Source organism: Tiliqua scincoides, chromosome 4 (genome assembly GCF_035046505.1).
Source record: "Tiliqua scincoides isolate rTilSci1 chromosome 4, rTilSci1.hap2, whole genome shotgun sequence".
Taxonomy (NCBI): Eukaryota; Metazoa; Chordata; class Lepidosauria; order Squamata; family Scincidae; genus Tiliqua; species Tiliqua scincoides.
The window spans coordinates 219,415,396-219,442,918 of record NC_089824.1 but is presented as its reverse complement, the minus strand read 5'-3'; the positions used below and the strand labels follow the sequence as shown (position 1 = coordinate 219,442,918).

At 45.9% G+C, this 27,523-nt stretch overlaps 1 protein-coding gene across 5 annotated transcripts in view; it reads left to right on the top strand.

The window, feature by feature from the left end:
• Positions 1-25,607, top strand: part of TCEA2 (transcription elongation factor A2) — a 33,959-nt gene extending 8,352 nt beyond the window's left edge. For 3 of the 5 annotated variants that reach the window (XM_066623383.1, XM_066623386.1, XM_066623387.1), the window contains 7 exons: positions 10,358-10,491; positions 12,832-12,888; positions 15,942-16,096; positions 16,536-16,682; positions 18,689-18,760; positions 19,991-20,091; positions 21,164-25,607. In XM_066623383.1, coding sequence (XP_066479480.1) covers positions 10,358-10,491; positions 12,832-12,888; positions 15,942-16,096; positions 16,536-16,682; positions 18,689-18,760; positions 19,991-20,074 — 649 coding nt within the window. In that variant the 3' untranslated portion in view covers positions 20,075-20,091; positions 21,164-25,607. Of the gene's footprint in view, positions 1-10,357; positions 10,492-12,831; positions 12,889-15,941; positions 16,097-16,535; positions 16,779-18,688; positions 18,761-19,990; positions 20,092-21,163 lie in introns of those variants that run through there. The other 2 variants (XM_066623385.1, XM_066623384.1) reach the window with 2 other exon arrangements.
• Positions 25,608-27,523: the final 1,916 nt, after the last annotated feature.

Genomic DNA, 27,523 nt, shown 5'->3' with positions numbered 1-27,523 from the left:
CACCATCAGTCATCAGTGCTCTAAATATTCAGACCAGGGGTGCTCAACACGTCGATCCTGAGCTACCGGTCGATCGCGAGGCAAAATGAGTTGATCACAGAGCCCTTAGTCTACTCTAGTCTATAGACTAAGGGCTCCGTGATTGACTCATTTTGCCTTTAGCTGCTAAAGGGTTGGGCTTGACTTTGCAGGACAGCCCTCACTAATCGATTGCGGAGCTCTAGCTAGACCTCTCCCAACCAGGCCACGTGGGAGCGGAGAGGTTGCTTGGGGGGGGGGGCAGCAGGCAGGCTGCGGATTTCTGCCCCGAGGTACATGTGGGAAGGAGCCTGGCTGGGGCTGCAGTGCTAGCCACTTACACAGGAGTAAGCCCTGTTGGCTCTAATGGGGCTTTCTTCTGAGTAGACATGCCTAGGATGGGGCTCTGAGGCTGCAAGCTTGTCCACACTTTCCTGGGAGGAAGCCCCACTGGCTCTAACAGGGCTTACTTCTGAGTAGACATGCATAGGATGGGGCTCTGGCTTCGTGGAACTAAAACTGAGCCACATATTCAATTCAGTTCCAATGGAACTGCGAGGTTGTTTTGTACCATCACTTCACACTTCCCTGAAGGTGAATCCTTTGAACACAGATTTACTTCTGAGTAAACATGCAGAAAACTGTACTGTTAATCGCTTTTTTCCCCCTATAACTTTTTCTTTGTATCCCCCTGTGCATCTGTTTGCTAAATGCAGACACTTTATGCATCTGATAAAATGGGCTTTGGAGCCCAATCCCATGCATGTCTACTCAGAAGTACATCTCATTATAATCAATGGGACTTGCTTCCAGGAAAGTATGGATAGGATAGCACAGTCCTATGCTTCTTCTACCCTGAATTAAATTCCATTATAGGCAATGGTGCTTACTCCCAGGTAAATGTGCATAGGATCAATCCTATGCCTGTCTACTCAGAAGTAAGTCCCATTATAGTCAATGGTTCTATAACAAGTGTATAGAAGAGAGAATTTCAGCAGGTGCAACTTGTCATCCCACAGATGACAAGCTGCACCTGCTGAAATTCTCTCCTACACAATTTTAAAGGTCCAGGATCCCTAAAGTTGAAAGTTTGAGCACCCCTGCTCTAAAGCTCCTATCCACACTTACTGGAGAGTAGTCCCCATTGACTAGTATGGGACTTACTTCTGAGTAGACACCATAGGGTTGGGCTCTGAGGTTGCAATTCTGTCCACATTTACACAGGAGTAAGCCCCACTGACTATAATGGGATTTTAAAAAAACTCTGGTAGATCTCCGGGCCTTGCTGGGTTTCAAAGTAGCTCTAGAGCCAAAAAAAAGTGTGAGCACCCCTGATTCAGACCATTGCATGTGAAACCTGTTCATCAATTAATTCTAAGAAATGTGTGTCAGTACTCAGTATGAATTGGAATGGGGAGCTTATACTTGTAGAGATTAAAGTGAGTATTCAAACACTATTGCAACTTTTCAGAAATCTGGGGAAGCAGTCACCATACTAATGCTCCACTCACATGTGAATGGAACCACTCCAAGTTCTGTTCTTCCAATCCAGTAAATAACAATGTGTTTTCACCCTCAGTCATAAGAGGCCTTGCACAAGATGGATTGCTAGGCAGGTGCCTTTCACAGACCTCCTGGATTTTGACCCTTTTCTGAGACTGGTTTTCTAGTTTAAAGCATTTCTCCAGTTCACAAAGGGATAGAATATTGGTCTCGTTAAACCAAAAAAGAACTTGAGATTTCAATATCTTTGCTTCAGTTCTCAGTTAGCAATGCAGGTGGCCCCTATAGCCTCAGATCCGGTATCCACGGATTCAGTTATCCGCCCCTCCCCCCATTGCACGCCCATTAATGTTGTTTAGATTTGTACTGGGGTGAAAATGTTCTTGCTTTTACAGGTTGCTATAAGCATTCAAGCTTATAGCAACCCTCAGGCTGGCAGCCTTTATGCTTGAAGTGACTTGATCAATGCTAACTGGAAGCAGTAAACTTTGTGGGGGTGGGTGGGGGGGAGATGGTGGTGTGGGCGCTGTGGTGATAGGGTTCCCCCATATCTGTGATTTCCGTATCCATGGGGGGAGCACCCTGGAATAGATCTCCCATGGATATGGGGGCCTGCCTGTATTGGAAAGTGTGAATCAAACAGTTTTGAATCTGGGTAAAAAGGTATAGATTAAAATGCAAGGAAGTCCAATGTTATGCTGGGTGGCCCAGGAAGAGTGTTAGGATACTGTGGAGACCTCTGCCAATCCTATCCCTTCCCAGGCACAATGTGTCCCTATTCCACTGTCCCCTACCCAGAAACGCCTCCCTGCCACCCTCCCCACACCCCTGCACTGCTCAGCACCTTATCTCCTTGCAGAAGCAGCCAGGGCCCCCATTGCAGCAGCCCAATGCAGATCTTCTCACCAGTGCTGCTGGCTTGCAAGTTGTCACAGATGCACCTTATAGCACATTTGCTACACTCTGAGGTGGTGCAGGGACAGCTGTGCCATCTTATGGAGAGGTTTCAATTGTACTTTGAGACTGCGATCCTATCATTTCCCTCCCCTGTCAATGCAGGTGTGCCACTGGAGTCCATGCTTCATCTTGCGGGAGGGGGGGCAGTTCCAGAGGTCTACTCCAAGTAAGGGAACACTTGTTTCCTTACCTGGGGGTAAACGTCTGGTGTCAGAATGGATTTAGTCAGACCTTCACCAGCAATTTCACTGGCAGAAGTCTGAGTGGACGTAGCAAGGCAGATTGAGGCCCAGAAGGGGGGCAGCATATTGGTAGCGGCACTGCTGCCAATAGTGTCCCATTTCAGTCCCTGTTCCACCCTGTCTCCTCCCTTTCCTTTCCCATTCCTGCCTCTCCCCCCTCCCTATGCTGACCTACCAGTGCCAACTGACATGGATGATCCACTGGCAGGCCACCGGCACAGCTTGCAATAGCAGCCTGACCATACTGGGCAGCATGCCCCATTTGCAACAGCCATAAACAACCTTACACTGCCAGAATGCTAGTTCTGGTGTTGTAAGGCCACACAGCAGTGGTTCTCAAACTGCTGGGTTGCGACCCACCAGTTTGTGTAACACTTACCCTGTCCCTTTAAGGGGCAGGGGGAGGGAAGGGAGGCAGGGGGGTGCTTTGAATGATGAAGGGCTGCTGGAGGAGGTGCGGGGAGCTCTGTGCAGCCCCCTGCAACGCTCCCTGAGGCTTGGAACGTTCACCAAAAGTGGGCACAAAGCACTTCCTGAGAAATGGAAGTGCTTTGCGCCCACTTCCAGTGAACGTTCCAAGCCTCAGGGAGCATTGTAGGGGGATGCACAGGGCTCCCTGCACTTCCTGCAGCCTCCAGCAGCATAATTCAAAGTGCAGAGCACCCCCCTTGCCCCACATTAGCGAAGCGATCCTGAGGATTGTGTCACTACCCTAGCCCCTCCCCCACAATAACTTACTGAGGGAGTAAAGCTCCCTCAAAGTTTGAGAACCACTGCCACATAGGATTGGGCTGTAAATAAATGATGGTGACTCTACATCAAGAGCTTGCCAGAATTTTTGGTGAAAGGGGCAGACATCATATCACTGCTGAACATCCAAGTTGCCAAGTTCCCTGAACTGGCTGCATGGAGCTCAGCTTGGAAGGCAAAGACTCCCGCTCAATTTGCATGCACCAGACAGGGCATGGCAGAGTCACACACAGCAGTACAGGGACTCAGTAAAGCTGGGCAGACAGCTCTGCCATGCCCTGTTCAGCATGTGGCAAATTGAGCAAGAGGCTTTGCCTCCCAAACGGAACCTTAAGAGAGCCAGATTCGGATTCATGGGCCATAGATTGCCAACTACTGCTCTAAAATTATTCTTCAGGAAATGGGCAATAGTTTAGGGATAGGATACATGCCTTGCTCATAGATTGTCTCAGGTTCAATCTCTGGCATCTCTAACTGGGCATCTCCTCTGTCTGAAACCATGGAGAGTTGTTGCTAGTCAGTCTAGAATCTAGACCAGGGTGCCCAAACCCCGGCCCTGGGGCCACTTGCAACCCTTAAGGCCTGTCAATGCGGCCCTCAGGGAGCCCCCAGTCTTCAGTGAGCCTCTGGCCCTCCACAATTTGTTGGAGCCCACACTGGCCCAATGCAACTGCTCTCAGCATGAGGGCGACTGTTTGACCTTTCATGTGAGCTGTGGGATGAGGGCTCCCTCCACTGCTTGATGTTTCACGTCTGTGAAGCAGTAGCAGCAGCAAAGGAAAGGCCAGCCTTGCTTTGTGCAAGGCCTGTTATAGGCCTTGACCTATTGCAAGACCTTCATTCATTCATATAAGTGCATCTTTAATATATTCATTTATGTAAACTTATGTAAATTTATTAAAATTTTAAATGTAAATTAATTCTTTTTCCCCCCCGGCCCCCAACCCAGTGTCAGAGAGACAAAGTGGCCCTCCTGCCAAAAACTTTGGACACCCCTGATCTAGACAATAGTGAATAGTAATGTAGTTGGACTAATGGTCTGAATCAGAATAAAGGAGCCTCATGATTTTGGCCATACAAGAACATTGGAATATCTGGGGCTTTTTACACCAGCCATCTGACATCATCGAAGGTGAAGGTCATCCATGGGATATATGCAGATGTGTCACTTGTGCACAGTACATTCAAGTATTTGTATCCCTCTGTTCACATCACCACTTTTTCTGGGAGACAAAACTAGAAGTGGATGAGGGATTCACAGGACTATCTGTACTGCAAAGCTATGCTGGCTCTCCTAGTTTGTCAAAGCTTTTGCCTAAAAATCTAGGGCAGTGGTTCCCAAACTGGTAGGTCACAACCCACCAGCCAGAGAAGCACTTGTCCCTGCCCCTTTAAGGGGCAGGAAGGGGGGGGGGAGGCAGAAATTTACCTGCAGCCAGTACTGCAGTCCTGGGAGATCCCAGGAGGTGCGGTGAACCCTCTGCAGGGCTCCCTGTGCCTGCAGAAGCCTTAAAAAAGGCACTTCTGGTTTTGTTGCAAAAACCAGAAGTCCCTTTTTTTAAAAAAAAAAAAAAAAAAAGACTTTTGCAAGCTGGCTGTAGGTAAGTAAAAAATAAAATAAAAATAAAAGCTATCTCCAGCAGCAGCACAATCCTGGGGATCACTTTCCTGCTTTCCCCCTTCCCCGCACCCACTTACAGTGCTCCAACTCCCTTGCAGGAATTTGGGAAGCACTGATCTGGGGGTTGGTTTGATGAGAACTCAGCAATTCCATCCTTAGCCCTACTTACCGTAGATACTCGCCTAGATACTCGCCTATAGCACGTGAAATTTTTGCCAAGTAATCAAGCTCCTATTCTCACTTATCTCTGGATCAGAGAGCAAAGCCTTTCAACTCTGAACAGTTTTGTTTCTCAAGCGCAGCCAAGTTTCTCAAGCAGCAGGCAGGCAGGCAGGCACAGCTCCTTAGAAGCAATTTGTTAACCTTTTATTCTCCTTCCTTCTGCTGCAGCCTGGTTCTGCTTTGCAAATGCTTGGAAAGCAGGTCTGTTTTTTGAAATACCAGGATGGGAATCTTCCTTTCCATCTGAAGCAGGCTACAATTCAATGCACCCTTACTTAAGAATAACACCCATGGAAAGCAGTGTGTCTACTTCTGAGTAAAAAGTGTTGCAAATATATGCAACTGCATCTCTCTGCTGTGAATTGAATTCCACACTCCCAGTTTTGTGTTATGGGTTGTATGTTGTACGTAGAGCTTCTGGCTTAACACACAAGACACCTTAAAGGTGGATTTGATTCCTGGTTCTCCTGCAGTGGTTCCCATCCTTTTTCACTTGCATATCCCTTGGCAGCCCATTTCCATAAATTGTACCCTTCATATTAGCAAAATGTTTGTAATTAATAATACAAGCCCTCATCTCCTTGATATGAAAGCCCAGACTTCATGTATTTATCACAGTATTTTCCCTTTTTATCTGTTTGAAGAACAGAAGACTCTGCCTTTGCACTGTTTGCACCAGAAGTGTGCTGAGAAATTCTGGGTGATTGATCACTTTCCATATTATGTTTCAGCTTTTTTACTGTGCTGGTTTTCAATCACTGGTTCATACATGAATTGATGACCAAAAACTAACTATTGGTGGGGCTTTCACAGCCAACTAGCTACCTCCCTTCCTGCATTGCTGGTCCTTGCAAGGCATTCCTGTCTTGCAAGGCATTCTGGAGCACGACCTGCCTTTTTCTGCCATTATTTCATTCTTTTTCAAGTACCCCTAAAGGTCCTGTTGAGTGTCCCTCGGAGTACATGAATACCAGGTTGGAAACCACTGTTTTACTGGTATGTTGTTTACAGTGCACTTACTCTGATAGTGTTTACAAAAAGGTGGTGAAGACCAGAATTTAAAAAGAATAAAAATATATGATCTTTTTAATAAATTAGAGATGACAGGTCTTAGGTAACAATTAGTGGTAGGTTATTTTTCAGGATCTGACCTCGTGTAAAATCAGATAAAACTATAGTCAGACACCCCCCTAAGTTTAACCCCCCGACTTATCCGAGGGTCATAGAAAATTCCATGATTGTTGGCTCAAAACCTGCCCTCGGCTTATCTGTGGGATTGACTTATAGGTGGATGTCTATGGTATATTGCTGCACGTGTGGGAAGAAGGAACAGCTGCTGAACCAGTTTAAAACTGTTGCATAGATTCTGGGGTTGTCATTTTATCAGTGTCCATAGATCACTTCCATAACACAATCAGTCATCCATACTCTTCCAAAAATAATCCAAAGAAAGACATTCCAAAATGTCTCTGGGGAACTTGTTCCACTATTGTGATCAAGTGCCTCCTAAAGTCAGTCAAAATCTATGCTTTAAAACCTGATTCTGTGAGTTGCTGTCCTGAGGGGATTCATGGTCCAATCCTATGCATGTATACTCAGAAGTAAGTCCCATTGTAATCAATGGAACTTACGCCCAAGTAAGTGCGCATAAGATTGCAGTGTCTTAGTCTTAGCACTTGCAGTGTCCTAGTCTTAGCACTAGGAAGCTTGTCCCTTGAGGAAGACACCAGGACTTCTAGTTCAAGCATAATAGCAACTGCTGCCGCCCGTGTGTTCTGTTCCACTGCATGGCCCAGGGCAGGGCTATATAAGGGCCCATCACAGCAGGGAACAACATGCTGACAGTGACCTAAACTAAGTGACTGGAAACCAAGATTAGCTCTAGCAAATCTTCAACATTATTTAGGGTGCAATCCTAAGAGTGCTTAGCGCTACTAGGAACAAGTGTTCTGGTGGCACTTGGTGCTTTCCAGCTGTTGGAAAAAGCGACCCATCAGAGCATGCAGCCTGTTCGTTGCTGCAAAGCCTGGATTATTCAATCCAATGCTGTGCAACAGTGATCTCCAGATGCCCGCTAGGCCAGGTAAATCAGCGTAGGGGTAGGTGGAATGGGAGTGGTGATGGGCGCAGGGAGGAGGATTATCAGGACAGGTGAGGGGGCAGTTTCTGTGGCAGCAGTGCACTCTGGACTCAACCCCCTTCCTGACTTTGATCTGTCTTCCTGATCCAGGCAGATGTGCAGTGGTGGACCTCCCCAGCCCTGTGGGCTGTCAAATCCCCCCCCGCATGAAAATCCGCCCCCCCTCACCTGAGGCTTACGAACCCAAGCCTGTGTAGGGGAAGCCTCTCTGAGGTTCCTCGACACTATAAACTGTGCTTCTGGGAAACCTGAAGCACAGTTTCCAACCCTGTCAGGAGCCTCAGAGAGGCTTTCGCGGGGTCCTAGAGGCTCGCTCTTGGGGCATTTGCCCCATTGGACCTAATGGTAGGTCTGCAACTGTAGATGTGCATCAGCAATATATGATGCACATCTACAGTTTCACTACAGTTCCTGAACTGTAACTGTACATATTTACAGTTATGTACAGTTTACATATGTACAGTTTACAGTTCCAGAGGCGCAAACATGCTTCCAATATCTACAGTTCCAATATCAAAAGTTGGACCACTAAAAGCTCATTATAAGATTTAGTTCACATATTTCACAGCAGAGAGATCTCTCACAACCTTTAAAATTGTGTAGAACCTTTAAAATATGTGAGATCTCTCACATATTTCATAGTCTCTCAACAAGAGTCTGGATAGTTAGACTGAAGCTGAAGTGCAGATTCATTTCAGAGCCAAGAGGTAGAAAGTCAAATAGAGGATTTAACATAGGTTTTGCCTTGTCTATCTGTCTTTCTTATTAGAAAAATTTATACTATAAACCAGTGGTTCCCAGACTGGTGGGTCGCAACCCACCATCCAGGGAAAGCCCTGTCTATGCCCCTTTAAGGGGTGGAGAGGAGTAAAAGCAGTGACATAATCGCCAAGATCATGCCACTGCTGGGGACAGAAGAGGGCTGTTTGAACTTACTTGGGGCAGTGCTGGCCAATGCCTTTGCAGGGCTCCACATACCTAAGCAAGTTTAAAAATAATGATCACAACTCACTTCTGGTTTCACAATGACAACCTGGAAGTGAATTGCAATGGTTATTTTTAGACAAGCTGAGGCTTGGGAAGCCCTGCGGTGGCATCTGCGGGCTCCCCACACCCCCCTGGAAGGCTGGTGCTGCCCCGGGTAAGTTCAAACAGCCTCCTTCCATTCCTGATAGCAGTGTGATCCTGGCAATCGCATCACTGCCTTCGCCTCTCTCATGCAAAGACTTAGTGGTTCCCAACTTCCAAAGAAAAGTCTGGGAACCTCTGTTATTCACAAGAGTGCAGTGGTTCTCAACCTTTTTAGCACTGGGACCCACTTTTTAGAATGAGGGTCTGTTGGGACCCACTGGAAATTATGTTATGGCCGGAAGTGACATCATCAAGCAGGAAAATTTTTAACACCCCCATATGACAAAATCAAATCAATTAATTAAAAGTTTACAAGTATAAGCTAAAAAATTTATTTAAAATAAGAACCCTCCGAAGAGAGCAATCCAAACCTGTGCTGGAGCAGGCAAACTAGGAGGCTTGCGCTGTATCCTAGGCAGGTTTGTGGGCAGCAGCGGCTCAGCCAGAGGCAAGGAGAAACTCTTCCCCTTACCCCTGAGAAAGGGCTGCTGGCCCCAGTGTGTCTCCTCGGACCTGCGCCACTTCTAGAGGTAGCGCAAGTCCGAGGAGAGTGGAGCAGCTTAAAACCGCTCCGTTCTCCGCGGGGACAGGTTGGGATCCGGCATAACTCCCCATCACCCGCCCTCCCCTGCCCAGAAACATCACCTTCACTCCTCCTCCCCGTCCCCAATGCCTACCTTTGCTGCTTGTGCCAGCGCAAGTGCGCCGACACAAGCAGCTGTGGGGAAGCCACGGTGGAGGCTTAAACCAGCCTTCCCCGTGAGGAGGCGCAAACATGCTTTCTGGCACATTTGCGACCCTCTTATGCCAACCCAAGGGACTTGGGCCAGCATAAGGCGCACTTTGGATTATGCTGTAACTCTCTCAAATAGTTGCTGATCTGTTTAAAAAAAATTCCCCAAACATCCCAAAGGTTGCAGTCCTATCCACACCCAGGAGTAGGCCCCATTGACTATCATTGTTAAAAGCATAACCATGTTAAAAGTACAGATCTGTAACATTTCCCCAAAGGCGGGCACATACCATGGTAGCATCAAGTCTAATATATTAAAAATAAAATGCACATTGAAATGAATGGGGACACACCTGAAATTGGCTCGCGACTCACCTAGTGGGTCTCTCACCTGCAGTTTGAGAAACACTGCAATAGTTATTCAATTTTAGGGCTTCATTAAATAAACATGTTAATTCAAATACTGCTTTTGTACTGAGGACTAAGGGCCCAATCCTATCCAACTTTCCAGCCTCAGTGCAGCTGCAATGCAGCCCCTAGGCAAGGGAACAAAAGTTCCCTTACCTTGTGGAGGCCTCTATAACTGCCCTCCCACCACAGGATATAGCACAAACCCCATTGGCATGGCTGCACCAGGGCTTGAAAGTTGGATAGGATCAGGCCCTAACTTGGCACAATTTATTGGCAATTTAAAGATGGTCCCAATCGAATGAAGCATATCCAATTCAAGGAATTTAGCTAGCAGGACTGGCAAATATGCTTGCCTGAGACCCTGGAAATTTAGAGCGGTCAGTAGTGAGGTAGTAGTGAGGAGTGAGGTGGAGAGACCATGAGGGACTTTGGAAGGCAGCTTCAGATGTTCTTTCGAACACTTACTAAGGTTTCTTTCCAAGACCTGGTTTCACCAAGCTTATTTGAACTGATATCTGAAAGTCTGAATTCTTGACCAGATTCCCCGGAGTCCGTTCCCATGTTCCCGAATGACTTTCCTTCTCCCTTGTGAACTGAGAAATTCTGATTAGTTCAGTTTCTTTTTTTAGCTCCATCAAAAGGCAGGACCCTCCGAAGACCCCGACCACTCCCAAAATCACTACCTTCCCACCAGTGCCTGTCACATGCGACACTGTGCGCAACAAGTGCCGGGAAATGTTGACTTCTGCTCTACAGACAGACAGTAAGTAACCTGAGAAGATGTGTGTGAGAGTGAGTGTGTGTGTGTGTGTGCATGCATGCGTGAGAGTGAGTGTGTGTGTGTGTGTGTGTGTGTGTGTGTGTGTGTGTGTGTGTGTGAGAGAGAGAGAGAGAGAGAGAGAGAGAGAGTACTTCCCTTTCATCACATTTTTTTATTTGCATCCTTGCGTCCACTGCATTACAAAATAATCAGAGCTGTTCGTAATGGTCACTGCCAAATCTGGGCTCCTTGAGCCTTGTCACTTCTACCATTCCCTTCTAGAAAAAGTGATGACTGGGGTATTACTTTCTAATATGGGAATGGTCAGATGGATGACACTGCATGTATGATACGGGCCTTTCTGCAGTAGTTCCAGCCTGGGTCAGTCTTGTCATCTGGGAAGCTCCTCCCTCTGGGGCAGGAGGGAGGAACTTCCCAGATGACAACCAATCCAGCCTGGAACCACTGAGAAGGGGAATTCACAGGTAAGGTCAAATTGCTCTGTTTTTGCTCCACCTACACTCCTTGCTATGCAGAGAGGCAGACCATACAAAGGAGCAGATACAGTCCTGCGTATACAGTCCTGCGTACTCTGCCCTTAAACACTGCCCTTAAACACACAAGCAAGGCAAATTAAGCTGGTGCAGCACAGGGGCTTGGAGACTGAGCACCAAATTAAGAAGTTCCCAATTCAGCTCTCACCAATTACCAGCTCTCTGGGTAGCTTTAAGCAAACCACAGTCTCTTACCTTCAGCAAGCCCCCCCACTCATTTGCATTAGGAATAATAAACCTGACTTACCTTCTGGGTTGTTATAAGAATTGCAAGAAGATCACACGTATGAAGTGCTTTGAACAGTCTTAATTCACTATGAAAATATTAGGGATATTTACCTATCTTGCATTCTTCTGCTTCTACTAGTTATGGGAAGTGAAAATGATCTACGCAGAATGCTGAAACGCTGAACCCAGAATCCTGCTCCACTCCCTTTTGGCTTTTGATATTCCACAATCTGTTTTCAAGCTTATTTTTGCCACCTAAATGGTTGGAAGCTTAAAAAAAAATAAATGAAAGCAGATATTAGTATGCAGAGTTCAGCACCCTCCTGTTTCCTCACACAGCACTAAGTATATCATGTCTATTTTTAAGGCTGTCACCCAATTAAAGAAATTATAATCAAATAATTGTATGTGTTTTAGTTGATTCCTTGATCAATTAAGCCTGCATCAGAGTTGCAATTTGACAGCATTACCTTGTCTCTCCCGCACAGGAGAGAACTGCCTTTTAAAAGATACTGTTTGTTATCTGCTCTTTTTATATGTATTTCTGTTAAAAACAATTTCATTTTAAAAATCTTAATCAAATTAAATTTAAAAATCTGTTCATTTAATTGGGAGATGCCTTTTTGTTGATTAAAATGTTTTGATCAATTAGACAGACCAATTAATTGACTCAGTATTTAAGCTTGATATGGAGGAGTATTTAGCCATGTGAGTTCCAGTGGCAAACTAAGGTGCTACCATCTTAATACAAGCTGATCCACCTCAGAAGATCTAGTTCTGAAGCTCCTCTCTATCAAAAGGAAACTCCCTGTAAAGAAGTTTTCTAGCCTAGCTTTCTACCCGACATGTTAGTTTTTTGTGTGCAAGAGGAGTTTTTCTTCTTGTTTGGAGGACCATTCAGTCATTTGAAACCATGCAGTCCAGACACAGATTTACCACCACACTACCACCACAGCCCAATCCTATGGGGGCTACTGCCTTGCTGTCCGGCAGCACTGAAACGACTGCTGCTGTATCCTATGAGGCCAAGGAGGCAGCCAGAGGTCTCCTTGAGTTAAGGAAACATTGGTTCCCTTACCCTGTGTCAGGCCCAGGCAGCATGTGTGGGTCTACTTCAATCTGCGCCAGCTAAATATTTGGTGCAGGAGATCTGTGTAGGGCAGCCATTTTCAACCACTGTGCCATGGCACACTGGTGTGCCGTGAATGGTCCCCAGATGTGCTGCGGGAATTTAGGAGAGGCTCATTTATCAATAGGACCTTTGGACAGCACAGTGTGCCTTGTCAATTGTCAAAAAGCTGGTGGTGTGCCTTGACCATTTTAGTGCCTTGCCAGTGTGCCGCGAGATGAAAAAGGTTGAAAATCACTGGTGTAGGGCTTTGAGACCCAGGAGGGGGAATAGGATGTGGCAGCAACCTCTGCTGCTGTCCCCACCTCCCACCCAGGCCTGAACCATTCCCTGACCACCCTCTTCCCCACAGCTATGTGCATGCAGCTGTAATGCTTACCCATTAAAGTACTGGACTCTCTTTTGCTCAGCTTGTTCCTTGTTTCTTCACAGGTGACTATGTTGCCATTGGTGCTGATTGTGAGCATCTTGCTGCCCAGATTGAAGAATATATCCTTTTTTTTTTTTTTTTTGTAGCATCAGAAAGGGGTCTTGGGGACATTATGAACAGCCACTATTTCAAATGTGGGCTTCTAGTCCTGTTGTGTTAAGGCTCTCTCTATGCTTTTGTACAGTTACAGCAATTTAACTAGCACAGTGCTCTCTAGACCAGAGTTTCTCAAACTGAGGGTTGGGACCTAGTAGGTGGGTTATGAGCAAATTCCAGGTGGGCCATGTAGCACCCAGCTCAGCCCCCATTAAAAATGCAAAGCTGAAAACACAGGGTACAGAGCTGCTGGGCAGGGTGGGCTCCTGGTGGGAGATGGGCCTGGTGCTTTGCCCTGATAGATCGGGGCAAATGGAATAGATCGGAAGATGGGGACGCTGGAAAGGGGAGAGGGCTGTGTGATTGGAGAAGGATCCAAGTCTACATTCTGCTTTGACTTCTGAGCTGGCATGTTTGAATTCTGAGCTATGCAAAATAACAGCATAAGCATGCTGCGTAATGGAACCTTTGGAACGGATGGTGTCATTTTCAGCCATGACATTACATTCAGGTTAATGACATCACTTCTGATGGGTCCTGACAGATTGTCATTCTAAAAAGTGGGTCCCAGTGCTAAAAAGTTTGAGAATAATAATAATAATAATAATAATAATAATAATAATAATAAAACTTTATTTTTATCCCGCCCTTCTCCCAAAAAGGGACCCACAGCTCTAGGCAATCCTGGGTCACATAGTTCTCTGATGGTGTTCAGAATTTTTTGGTGGCAATCCCTACCTTTTAAACATAACTTCAGAAGCATAGTTTCATTGAAGGCTATGGTCAGCACCACAGTGAGCACACTGAAAGCCAGTGCTAGCTTACAGCCTAATCCTGTGCTCGGTGGCACGACTCCATGCTGCCGAGCACTGTCACAAATGCGCCGTAAGGCACGTTTGCGAGCCTCACCGCTGGGCTCCTGCCAGTGCTAGGCCAGTGCTGGCTGGTGCTGGGCTAGCGCAGTGCAGTCACCCAGCTTCCGCGGCTTGGTGGTCTCCTGGACCGCCGAGCTGTGGCGCGATAGGTGGGGTGGGGGTGTAAGGAGGTGTTCCAGGGAGGGGGGAGGCCGGCAGGGGGTGGAGAGTGGGCAGAGGGAGGTGTGCCGGGGGCAGGCTGGAGGCCTGCCCGGGAGGAGGGAGAAAGGCGGGTTTGCAGAGCTCCGCTCCACAGGATCCAATGCGCTCGTGTAGGGCACAGAGCCCTACACGAGTGCCTTTACCTTACGGTAAAGTGAGTAGCCCCATTGCGGCCCCATTGTGCAGCTACCTACCTTATTCGGGGGAAGGGGGTGAAAGTCCCCTTTTCCCAAGGTACCTCCTGCGGTAGCCCGAGACACACAGGATCCGGTGGTAGGCCTTGGTGCCGCCAAGCCTGGGCGCCCCAAACAGCTCAGGATTGGGCTGTTAATCAGCAGGGGTTCAGGCTGCCAGGAAGCTAAGTGCTGGTCTGGAGCCTACTGGATGCAGGGAGTTGTGTCCTAGGCCCTGCCCCCTTCAGGGAGATCTGTCTTATGTTTAAGGGGCCTCAGCCTGTTCCTGAAGTGTGGCTGGCACAAATAGGGATGTCTCCCAGTTACTCTAAGACAGGTACAATGGTGAAGGTGCAAACCTCAGCGTTAAGGAAGTCTCTGGGAAGGTGTCAGGGGTGAGAAAACCTCCTTGAGTGGATGGGCCTTTATGACTCTTTGGAATTCCTCTTCCTTTTCTTTGTCTGTGGGGGTTCTGGCTGCCTTGATGGCTGCTTCCTGAGACAGAACAACCATCAGGCTCCTGGAGCACCTCTGTTACCAAAAGGGCTGTTTTGTTAGGGGAATTAGTACACTGCCCTTACTGGAACCTCAGGATCGCAGCCTGGATAACAAGATGGCGTAATGCCGAGAAATTCCCTGTAGCTTAAAGAGGAGATTGGGAGAAAGATAACTTTTAATAAAAGATTATAGCTTTATCACAAAAGCACAAAGGTAAGCATAATGCACATGGAAAAATGATAAGTATATGTTCCTTGGTCCTAGTACTTGAATCTAGTGTACCTAGCTTTTATGGTGGTTGCACGTAAAAAGTATTTGGTGCATCCGAGGAAATTAGAAAAGGGAAAGGTGGTAGGGAAGGATTTTAGGGGTCCCTGGTCTGCCAAACTCAGTTGCTAATTAAAGATGGGGAGAGAAGGGGAGAAAAAGGGGGGGAGAAGGAAAGAGTTTCAGGCGCCAGATAGTTACCTGTCCTGTAGAGCAGTGGGGGGGGGGGAGAGTCCTGTGTAGAGGACCCTCTGCCACAACACAGATGTGTTGTGTCCTTGGAGGGCGAACCAGAGAGAGAGCATGAGGGGAATCCCTCACTTAAAAGGGGTTTTCTGACTGTGCTGAGCTGGAGGGTAACTTCCTTACTACCAGCCAGGTGCTTGGGAGTGTGTGAAAGGATTATCAGCAAAATTCAATGGGGTCTAATGGCTGGCTTCCTAGATGGGGGAACTTAAACAATACAAAGAGTCAGCAACACACAGAAGGCAGTTCAAATTTGCATACAGTACTTAAGCAGTGATTGGGCTAAAACAATACCATGAATACAGCAATGTAGGAGACTGGGTTAAAACAATACTGTAGGAGACACTTAAACAATAATGACCTAGGGAGGTGGATTTAAGATGCCAGACTTCCTTCTATAATGTGTTTGCATAAACAGTGATTGGATTAGGAGACACTTTTGCATAAACAGTGATTGGGTTAAAACAATACAATGAATACAGTAACCACATGGAGGTGGAGGTTGTGCAAGCTTATGGCTTGACCAGAGTTTTGGAAATTTGGCCTGTGTGAGAAGTTTAAGCCTGCATGATATTTTAGTCCATAGTAACATAACCAGATATAAAATCACAACTAAAAGGCAAAAGGGGATTTTCACGTAACACCTCTAGATCCAGGTTCTGGCCCGAGACTGTCGGGTGTTGGTTGGGCACTATATTTGGGTGGGAGCAAAGGCAGGCAGAGATTGCTAGCGGTGCTCCTTAATGGCTGTTGAACTTATATACCAAGATGTCAAGAACACAGACTTGAAGTACAAAAACCGCATCAGGAGCCGCCTCTCCAATCTGAAAGACTCAAAGAACCCTGACCTCCGAAAGAATGTTTTGTGCGGAGTGATCACTCCAGAGCAGATTGCAGTGATGACTTCAGAGGTGAGGTGGAAGGCTGTGTAACAGGGAAAGCCAATTTAATGGCTGGGTGAGGGAGAGACTAAGGGCAGCCTTTGGACCAAGACAAATTTGACTTCATGCTGAACCAGATGTGCCTTTCTGACCAGGGCCTGGCGAGTAGACAGTGGCAGTCAGGCTGGACCAGAAGCCCTTTTCTGCTGACTGCAGAAGATGTTGACTTAAATCAGGCTGAAGCTCTAAGGCTGCCTCTAGTCATCTCTTAGCTGAAGTACTTCCAGGTCTACTCAAGGTCTTCACTCCTATTTTTTTTTCCTTTTCTCATTTACTGCACAGTTTCTGGTGACAGTGTGGGACAAAACTCAATTGAAATGGCTTTAAATGAAAAATGTGACTCACTCATGAGTCTATTAAACCAATGAAGTAAACTGAGGTGACATCCCTGCCCTTCTTTCCCCAACAGGAAATGGCAAGCAACGAACTGAAGGAGATCCGGAAAGCCATGACCAAAGAGGCTATCCGGGAGCACCAGATGGCTAAAACGGGAGGGACCCAAACTGATCTCTTCACCTGTGGGAAGTGCAAGAAAAAGAATTGCACCTATACCCAGGTGAGAGCCCGGACTTCCACAGCGTCACCTGAGAGAGCTGCTGGTTTGCTCATCCTGGTCCTGAGCATCCTCTTCTTCCATGACATCCACTGAGAGGTGAGGGTGTTCAGTTTCTCCACAGAGGTGCTGGCAGGAACTGGCCTATCATGATTGTGCCCTTACAGGATTTGTAAGAGGTCTGCTGAGGGAAAGGATAACGTTGCTTCCAGTTTCTGCTTCTGGAAACATAAGAGGAGGAACTGGAGGATTGTTCAGGAAAGTACACCTGCCTCGGCTCTAATAATGGATTACCTTTGCCCAACTTTTAGCAGTTATTCTTTTATTTGTGGCAAACAAGAGCAGTATAATTGCCTGATCTCCTAAGGCCAGTATACCAAATGGACCTGCTCACAAGTCTGGAATGGAGACCAATATTTTACTGATACTGATTTTAGAGATACTGAACAAGACTCTAAACAAGGCTTGCCATGCAGTTGGCCTCTGTGAAGTTTCAGGCTACACCACAGCCATATTCATAGAGATAGGTGTCTGCATTCATCCTAGATCCATCCATTCTGAAAAGAAAAGGACAGATGGACCCAAATGAAATGGGTGCCAGAGACACACAAATGGGATCCTGAAACAGAAATCCTAATTTCAAAAAGGAACAGGGCTCCTGAACAAAATCATATTTCTCATACACAGTCCCAGTACAAACAGACTTACATTTCACAAGCCCTTGCCTTTCTTTAACTACTGTTCTTAGTAAGGGTCAATTTACAAGACATTTGGGGTGGGAAAATGTCATCAGAATCTGTGCATCATTCTCCCATGATTCCAACGTCTTAGATCAGTTGCTCCATGTGCAGTCACATTTGTCGGAGATCAATCATGGGAGAATTGTGGAGAAATGTCAACATTTTTGCAAATGTTTGCTTGTGCTCATGTGGAGGAAACTGCAGTACATGCTATGGTCATATTTGAACTGTTCCATATAGATTTGCTTACCCCATGTCACAAATAATATCCTGGAATTAGAGAAACCAGAACGATCAGGATGCTGGAGCACCTTCCCTACATGGCAAGACTGGACTGTTTGGGGCTTCTGAGTTTATGGAAAGATGACTGGAGGCGTGAATAGTAGGATGTCTATAAAATTGTGAAAGGTGCAGAGAGACAGAATTAATCTCTCTCTCTCAGGCATGTATGCACAAGAACATGGTCACTCTTTCACACAACACAAAATTAACTTCCAGAATTACAGCCCAATCCTATGCATGTCTACTCAGAAGTGAGTCCCATTAAAGTCAATGGAGCTTAGTCCCAGGAAAGTATGGATAGGATTGGGCTATTAATTACCACAAGAGTTAATGATGCCCAGCTGCTTGACTGGCTTTAAAAAGGACTAGTCAAATGCAAGGAGGTAGATCTAATGGCTTACTGACTATGATGGCCATATGGAGCCTCCATCTTTAGGGGCAGTATATCTGTGAGTGCTAAATGCTGGGGACAGTTGCCAGGCATAAGCCCTGCTTATAAGTTACCAACTCTGACTGAAACACAATGCTAGCCTTTAAAGCCCTTCAGACTGATCTAGCAGGGTTTTTATTTTCCTAGAAAAGTGTGTGCTTTTTAGCTCACATTTGTAAGACCTCTTAACCATTCATGGATGATGTTCTGAGCCAACTTGCCTCAGTTTATAGCATGGTTTGCATCCAGGCAGACTGGTAGCACATGTTGTCACTTTTCCTGCAAAGGTCAAAATCCACACTAGAGCAGCTCCCAGTCATTTCTCTGAGGCTCGTGCATGAGAATTTCCTGGTGGATTGCTCCTCAAATGTGCTGGGTTCACCTCAGAACAAGCTTCAACTGTAGCTTGAGAATTGATTTAGGGCTTCCAGGGGAACGATGGGCAAATGAACAAGTGTATATAGGTGATGCGGAAACAGTCCTCCATTACAGTCTTAGAGCCAGCAGCCCTGTCTACCCTCGTCCTCAGGTTTCAAATGTTTGCTTCTTTCACACAGGTGCAAACTCGCAGCTCAGATGAGCCAATGACCACTTTTGTTGTATGCAATGAGTGTGGGAACCGCTGGAAGGTAAGCATTGCCGACACCTTTTCTTTGAATGCATGGGCCAAACTGCACATGACATATTTTGACTTTTTACACATCCTGGCTGAAAGCTTCAGTCCTGTGCATAGTGGGCTTTCAAATATATTGCTGACTACTATGATGTCTCCCAAACAATTCTGGGAATTGTAGTCTGCCAAGAGTGCTGAGAATTCTGTTACAGATCCCCAACCCCTCCCTCTCCACCATCACACCTACAAACCAACGTTTCCTGGGAAGAGGAACTGACTGTCATGCCAATTTAAGTCAGTAGAAGCAGTTACCAGGCTGGCCAATACTAGTGTTGGACTCAGTGGCGTCACTAAGGTTCGCGTCACACGGTGTGGGATGCCAGCGTGTCACCCCCCATTCAGTGGGCAGGTCAACACCCCCAAGTGGTGGATGTGGTGAAGTACCATCACTCCGCCCCCACTGTTTTTTTTGGCTGTACCTTTTGATAGAACAAAGATAGAACACATTCTGCATGAAATTACACATTGATTGATCTATAACATGATGGTATTATTCTTCCAAATTATGTTTTTAGTGATTTTGGTCACTAGTGGTGTCACTAGTGGTGGGTGGGTTGCTAGTGGTGTCACTTGGGTGACACCCAAGGGTGTCAACTTACTAACACCTTATTGTAGCAGTTCTCAAACTTAGCACTGGGACCCACTTTTCAGAATGACAGTCTGTGCAAGACCCACCAGAAGTGATGTCATGGTGGAAGTGACATCATCAGGAAAATTAAAATAAATAAGTATAAATAATTAAAGTAAAACAAATAATTAAGTAAATAGAAGCTAGCCCTGGTCCACCAAGTGAATTTCCTCTGTAGCCTGCCTGCAATAACACTACCCTGCAAAACCAGTAAGGTTTTCAGCCCTACCCAGTGCCCAGTTCAATTTAAGAATTTCTGTTTAAACCAGATCACTGTCAGGATCCACCTGGCTTTGCAAGTCTCAAAAAGTTTCACCTTATCAGCTGAAGCCTCTGTTTCGATCCTTTTTAGTTGGGCTGCCTTCTTGAGCACTTGTTTAGCTCCAGGTGCATAGGATCAGGACCATTCTGATAGCCTTGCACTCTCCTTTACCTGATCTTCCACACCAGCCAAGGCACGTTTGCTTACTCATGAGTAAATTTGACTGTGAGGCTTAGTTTCACTTTCCATAGGGCTCAATATATTCATCTGCTTGGAGGGAGGGACTTCCTTCTCAGGTGTTTTTGGGGGCTGCATTCATTGGATCAGGACCATTCTGGTGGTGTTGGATTTCTCTCAGCCTGCCCTTTCTGATGGACTAAGGCAAGCTCGCCTACTCGTGAGTAAACGCACGATATGGTTCACTTTCACTTTCCATAGGGATCCACACATTTTTTGTTCTTCAGTTTTTTTACCATAATTTTTGATAGAAAGGAGATATTTTACTCTGGTTATTTGCATTGCATTCTGCTCAAAATTCCGCATCCAACAGTATAATATGCTGGGGTTACTCCTAAACACCGCAATTTTAGCACGTTACCCCCCGTGCGCGTCACCCCCCCCCGTGCGGACCGCAACCCCTGCACCCACTAGCGACGCCACTGGTTGGACTTGCATGCTTGATTTTTCTCATGTAAATACAATGCACTGGGAGGAAGGTGAATCCAGATTAGGTTTGTGATGGGAGAGGCAGGCTTTTACATGTTGCCCCTTTGGTCCCAATCCAGAATTCCCTCCAACTCACCCTCAGCAGTTGTTATTTGCGTCAAAAGATAATCTCCCACGGACACCAGTGGGAGCATTTCTTCTGGGTCAAATAACAGCCATGTTGGTAGCCGGAACAGGGGTCCAATCCAGACTGGGACATGAGCCATTAGTTGTTTGATTTTTCTCTGTAAACCGCTTTGTGAACTCTTAGTTGAAAAGCGGTATATAAATACTGTTATTATTATTATTATTATTATTATTATTATTATTAGTGAACACAAGGTTAAAGCCTCCCTCCATTGCTAATGGCTTGATCCAGATTATCCCTTCCCCATGTGTGCTGTTTACACTAGAAAAATGAAGCACAGAGGCTCAAATCAGACAATAGGCTAATCTAGTTTGTTCACAGTATTCAGTAGAAGTTCAGTATTACATGTAGGACTGCAGCCAAAGACATACAGTGTCCAGATGGGGATTCCAGTGGCCTGGGCTGTGACTTCCCCAGTTAACATGGACCATTGGTCCACTTCCCCTGCCCAGCCAGGCCTGTACCTTGAACACTAACTCTCATGTTCTAAAAAAATCAGCCTTATCATTTCTCTGGGTTCTCAGCCCTCTTGTCCACCTCAGGTAACGGTTTTGGGGGAAGAATGCTTGCCTTTTCCTCAACCCTCTGAATTTCTCTTCCCATCAACCTCTTGCAGTTCTGCTGAGACATCTCTGAAGAGACCAGCAGCCATCAGTCCTGGGCCAGAGCTCTGCCCTGCGTTCCCCAACTCCGCCAGCAAGTTTTGTACCATTTTGTCGCCGAGTTTGCTTTGTGCTCTGCATTATCCCGACGAGGAGTGCCCACCTGTTGTGTGCCCCTAGAAGAGAGCAGCAACAGCTGGGGGTGTACCAGCTGCATCATTGATGAGTGGACCAACTGCCTTTGGAGAATCTCAGCCTAATCAGTATTGTCAGGGCTTGGAACAGTATTAAATTTTTTTTTTTAAATTTGCCCACACAGCTAGTTTTGAAGTCTGCAATTGCTTCTTGCGACTCTCTGGTTCTAGTTGTGTATTTCAAAAGCTGAAACAGTTTATCCAGTACAAAAGCAGCAAGGCCCCATTTGTGATATTTTGAAGTGCCAATTTAGCTGCATCAGCAAACTGCTCTTTGTGTAAGTGCAACTCAAGCTCATGGCTTACACTGTGCTTGGAAACCCATTTCAAACTTGCCTTCGAATTCTCAACCAAAAAGAATCCTTTCATTAGCTTCTCCTGGGGGCAAGAGGATTTAAATGTGCAACGTACACCTTCCCTTCTGACTGGGCTGTAATACAAAACCCACCCCAAAGTGGCTTCTTTTGTAAGGGGTTAAGGAGGAACAAATAACAAAGCTCTCTGAGCAGGAACCTCATGAGGACTGGCCACACACACATATCCCCTTTCTAAATCAGTCTGTCATAGTTCCTCCTCCCCCCCAGTAAAAAATTTCTGGGAGTTGTCATTTGGTGAGGGTGATGAGAATTGTTAGAAATATATAGTGTTTTTCAGAGGGTACCAGCATTTCTAGTGTCTAAGCCTAGACTATTTCAGCATTACGACCTTCAATTTGTTCATTAAATTTTCCTGCTCCTCAAAGAGGAACTGCAGTAACTCTCCTTCCTCAGCAGTTCCTCAGACATCAGTTCCTCTTTGACGTAAAGAAGGACTAACGAATCAGTGCAGCTCTGTAGTGTAACCCCCCCCCCAAGCACTAGAAATGTGTGGAGGAAAAGGAGAAGGCAGTGGCTGCCCAGCTTAGGGTACCTTGTGCCAAAAGTCAGGACGAGACCCCAGAAAATATTTTGCACCATCACTGCCAGTCAGTCACTGTAGGTTAGGACAGACATGGGGGCAGAGTGATGCCCCCATGGAAGAATGCAGTCTGGGAGAAAGCTGGTAGTTGCCAAATGGAAACAAAAGCAAAAGCAACTCACTTTTGGCAAAACCTGGAGCTTGCCCAGAGTGGCTTGGCTGGATCTCCTGCCTTGACTGCACCTGGTGAACTGTGCCTGCTTTTTTGCTATGTTCCATGTTCAAAGCAAACAAATGAAACAATAACATTCCTAAATGAAGGAGGATGTAATGGGTCCTTCATGTGTGTTCTAGAATTTAATTCTAAAATTAGAATTTAGAATTAAATTTTAAATTAAGGAAGGTGATCTTCACCATCTCCCCTCAAAAATTAATCAGCTATGTGGGCAAATTCAAGTCCATGTAATTGGCACTATTTGCATGGCTTTAGTCCAGTATTTCTCAAACTGTGGGTCGGGACCCACTAGGTGGGTTGTGAGCTAATTTTCAGTGGGTCTCCATCTCAATATATTAGACTTGATGCTACCATGGTATGTGACTGCATCTGGGGAAATGTTATAGATCTGTACTTTTAACAAACTACTGTGTATATTCTTTTAACAATGATAGTAAATGGACTTACTCCTGGGTAAGTGTGGGCAGGATTGCAGCCTAGGATTGTAAAAACTTTTCCTGCTTGATGATGTCACTTCTGGTCATGACATCACTTCCAGTGGGTCCTGACAGATTTTCATTCAAAAAAGTGTGTCCCGGTGCTAAATGTGTGAGAACCAATGTTTTAGTCTGAACTTGGTATTTCTAGAAGTCCCTTTGGAGCCCTCAGAGTGAACCATAACAGGTTAAATAACTGGGAACTAGAAACTTGCTTTTTAAAAAGCATGGTTCAGCAGCTTTTAAGGCAAAAGGGAGAGAAAATGAGGTGCCCAGCTTGAGCTAGTATTGGCTAGGTCTTTTTCTCTCAAAACCATGGAGGGAACATAAAAGCCCTGCTGAATCAGGTAAAGGGCTCATCTAGTCCAGCTTTCAGTATCTTACAGTGCCCCCCACATGCAACAGGGAGCACTCAAGGCAACATGATAACTATATCCTGTTGACACCCTTAGATCTGGCACTCAGAGAAGGGCTACCTCTAACACCACAGATTGCATATAATAATGGCCTTTTCCTCCAGAAATCTGCCCAATTCCCTTTTAAAGACATCTAGGCTTTCATGTGCCATCACAACATACTGTGGCAAGGAGTCCCACAGTTTATGTGCTGGATAAATAAATATTTCCTTTTGTCTGTTGTGATAAAAGGTATTTCTGAGAGGGAGGAGGTAGCTCTCCTTGTTGCTACCATATGAAACAAAGATTTGAAATAGTAATCTGAAAGGCAAAAGACACTGTTTGGGCTTGCGCTATGTCTGTGATTGGATTCCATCACTATTGTGTCCTTGTGCCAAACTGAGAGTAGACTCAATAAGGAAACACAACAGGCAGTGCTTGCTCACCCACTGCCAGACTCAGCCTTTTATGCGTTGCAAAAATGAACAAATTTTCCCCTCTGCCCACCCCAGAACACTTGCAGCAGCCTCTTAAATATGAGGAATGAATTATTATGCGGTCAGCTAATTAACTGCTCCAACCATCACATTCTTTCCTTTTTGGAAGTATCCCCCCCCCCATGGCAGTAAGGATCATGGTAAAATCCACTATAGAATAGCAAGACCTGATACAGTTGACAACAATTTTACATTGGCAAGATTGTTCAAATTGGAATTTTAAAAAAATTATTGAAAATACATACCGGCGACAGCTCTCCTCCTCTTGGAAGTAGCTGAAGAATAAAACTGGCTCAGTCTGAAGACCATTTAGCCCAACTTTCTGTTCAAAAACAGGATTCCCCATGCATGGCGTCATGTGCTCTAAAACTGCTCTGCTGGATCAGATCAACAGCCTGCTTCAAATGCCTTTGGGGACCTCACAAGCAGAGAAGCAGCATGCCTCCCTAGCTTTCTTACCCCAAGCACCTGGGAATAAAGAGTACACTGCCTTGGAACATGGAGGTTCTGTTTGGCCACCATGGTTACAGCCAGTGATTGACCTCTCGTCCTCCATGAATTTGTCAGATCCTTTCCAAGTCATTGAAGCCAGCGGTCATCATGTCTTGTCACAGTGAATTCCATCTACTGATTGTGTGTTGTGCTGAAAGTATTTTCTTTTGTCTGTCCTGAATCTTCTGGCAGTCAGGGGGACTGGATGACCCTTGAGTCTAGTGCTATGATAGGGAGAAACTACTCCCTGCTCACTTTTTCTGCACTATGCAGGGTCTGTCTTTTGCCATCCTTTTTCCAAACTCAAAATTCCCCTCCATTTTTAACTTTTCCTCATTCGAGTTCCAAGCTTAGACATTCTGGTTGCCCTTTTCCAGCAGACCTGTGCATAGCATTTCAAGTGCCTCCAGAGAATAAGCTTAAGCACCATCTCTGCTACCAGTTCTTTTCTATGCCATTCCTGAGCTTAGATTTTCCCTTTTTCACTGCAGCCACATGCTAAGTCAGTGTCTTCAGAGCTGTCCACCAGAACCCCCAGACCTCTCCTGGTTAGTCCCAAACAAAAGGATACCACATATCAGAATTACCAGCACATTTCAATTAGGCTATGAAGAATTCAAGCTACTGCCTGCCTCTCCCTTGAGCAATTCCATTTTGCTCCAATTTCAACTGGAAGCTGGCTAAGTTTCTGCCCAGTTAGGAGTCTGTTGGTGGCCCAAGTCAATGCAGACATGGAAGGGACTGACCCCCTTGAAAACGTAGGCAGCCACTGCTGCAGGGTGAAGTACAGGAATGCCTGCAAGTTTCTGTGAATACTGGTACTGAAGAAATGCATGCAAGAGTATCATAATTTTATAGTGTGAAGCTCTGCAAAGTCGCAGAGTAGTGAATCCATTAAGGCAGGGGTTGGCAACTTACAGCCATGTGCCCACATTTGGTCTGCCACCCAGTAATCCAGCCCCTGCAGAGCTTGGCTTGGGAGCAAAGGCTTCCAAGCCGAACTCTGTGCTGCTGCTTGTGGGAGCATAAGTTCAGTGATAAGATGTCATCGCCATCCCTCCAGACCTCTTGCCTGAAAACTGTTGCTGTCCCATTTTAAGGGCTGACCTTCAGAAGGCGTGAAGTACAGTGACTGTTACTCCCCACTTTGCCAATTGTTTTATTCTGCTAATGTCACACTGTTGAATGGTTCTTATGAATTTATCCTTGTACAGCCACAGAGGCACACAAAAGTTCCTTTGGAAGTTTCACCCGTTTATAAATATCCTTGTAGCTTCCCCTTGACAGTCTGCAGATTTTTTGACTTGGCAGGAGCATTCAAATCTTAATGCAGGCAGAATTCATTTGTGTGCAAAGTTCTCCTGAGAAATTTCATTAATCCCTCTGAAATGCTTTCAACTAACTTCAAAATATTTATTGTGCAATACAGTGATTTTCAACCAGTGTGCAACGGCACATTGGTGTGCTACAAAAGGTCCATGCGTCACAGGAGTTTGGAGCAGTGGTTGAAAATCTCTGAAAAACTCTTCCAGGTTCTGTGGCTGTTTTTAGGGCAACTGTCTATAGTAACACACCGTCCCTCTTCTGCTTGCAGAGGAAGAGGGGCAATGTGTTACTACAGATAGTTGCCCTAGAAACAGTCACAGAAGAGTCTCCTGGGGGCCAGAAGTGACATCCCAAGAGGCAGACCATAGAGGTCAGTGGGCTATGAGAAGAAAAATATTGAAAATTGCTGGTATAATACACTCATTCATTTTTCCCTTCAACTGGTGTAACTACAAACTAGCTAGTACATGAGGGACACATTCACGTTATATTCCTAGGGAGTTTAATCCCTTCCACTCTCAAAATCAGCTTCCCCATGGGGCTTTTCACCTGTGGAAGAAAACTATGGGGTCTGCACATAAGGGGGCAGGCCCTCATGTAAACAGACAAACAGGGCAGAGTTTGTCCTTTGCACGCAGCGTCTCATCCTTGGAGCCTCCAGAGTTGGGAAGGAGTTGATCCATCTGACAAGCCCTGAGATGCTCCTGGTAGTCAGAGCAGACAATGCTGAGTTAGATGGACATCATTCTGCATCAGTTTCAAATGAATGGAAAAAGCAGCTTGGAGAGGGGGGCAATGGTGAGCTGGGAGAGGCCTGGAAGAGAAAGGTGCCCCACTCCACCCAGTCTTCTTCTAACCCACTTGGCATTTTTTTTTTTTTAAAGAAAGGGAGAAGCAATGGAACTCTCTGGAAGCTGGCTGCAGTCGCACTGCTGGGATGGCCCCCCACGTTATTGCCTGTGACCAGGACTGCAATACAGAAGGGTCACTTCCTGGCAGCCCTATTACAAACCAACTCAACATACAGGACAAGGGACATTTTGCTAGCAAGGAATATTCACTGCATGAAATGAACTGGATTATCTCCAGATCATTATTTTGGCACCAGAAAAAGAACAGAATCCACAGCAGCATCACATGTGAAATACAGAATGTGTGAGTCTTACAACAGCTTTGCTCAGAAACACCTGGAGGGCCAGATGCGGAAAGGTCCTTTGCTCTCTTGAGGCAGCCTGATAAACATTTCTTAAAGGGGCGAAAGAACGGCCTGCTTCACAGGTTGCTTGGGTGGACCCGCTCCACAGGCAGCAAGCACTTTTGCACATATTCTTTATACATGAGAATCTGGAGCAGGCACTCATCTGACCAAGCCCCATCCCATGCCCATATCTGTGGCACATACCTGAATCTGGAAATACATATTTGAACAGCTGTGGACCTTCACAAATTCTTTATTCCCTACCATTTGTTTCCAGCAAAAGACCCACATCCATTCCAAAAGGTGCAGGAAAAACTTGAGGGGACACTTGTGGCTATTCTCATCTTCCCTGAATCTGCCAAGCCCTTAAAAACATATCTTCAGTTATGCAATTGATTCTGTTACTTCTTGTAGAAGAGAGTTCCACAGGTTAAAAAAAAGGATGTTTAAAGCCAGCCATGTGGATGTGTGTCCTCAGCTTTGACTACTAGGTAAAATGCAGGGGGGAAAAACTGTGGCTCCTTCACACCACTCCAAGGGCAGTTTTCCAGGCAACAAGAATGGTCAGGCAGAAACATCAGAACTGAAAATAAAAAAGGACACTGGAGAGGGAGCCAGTTAACCTGCCGGCCACTGAACCAGCTCTCCTATACATGTGTGCATG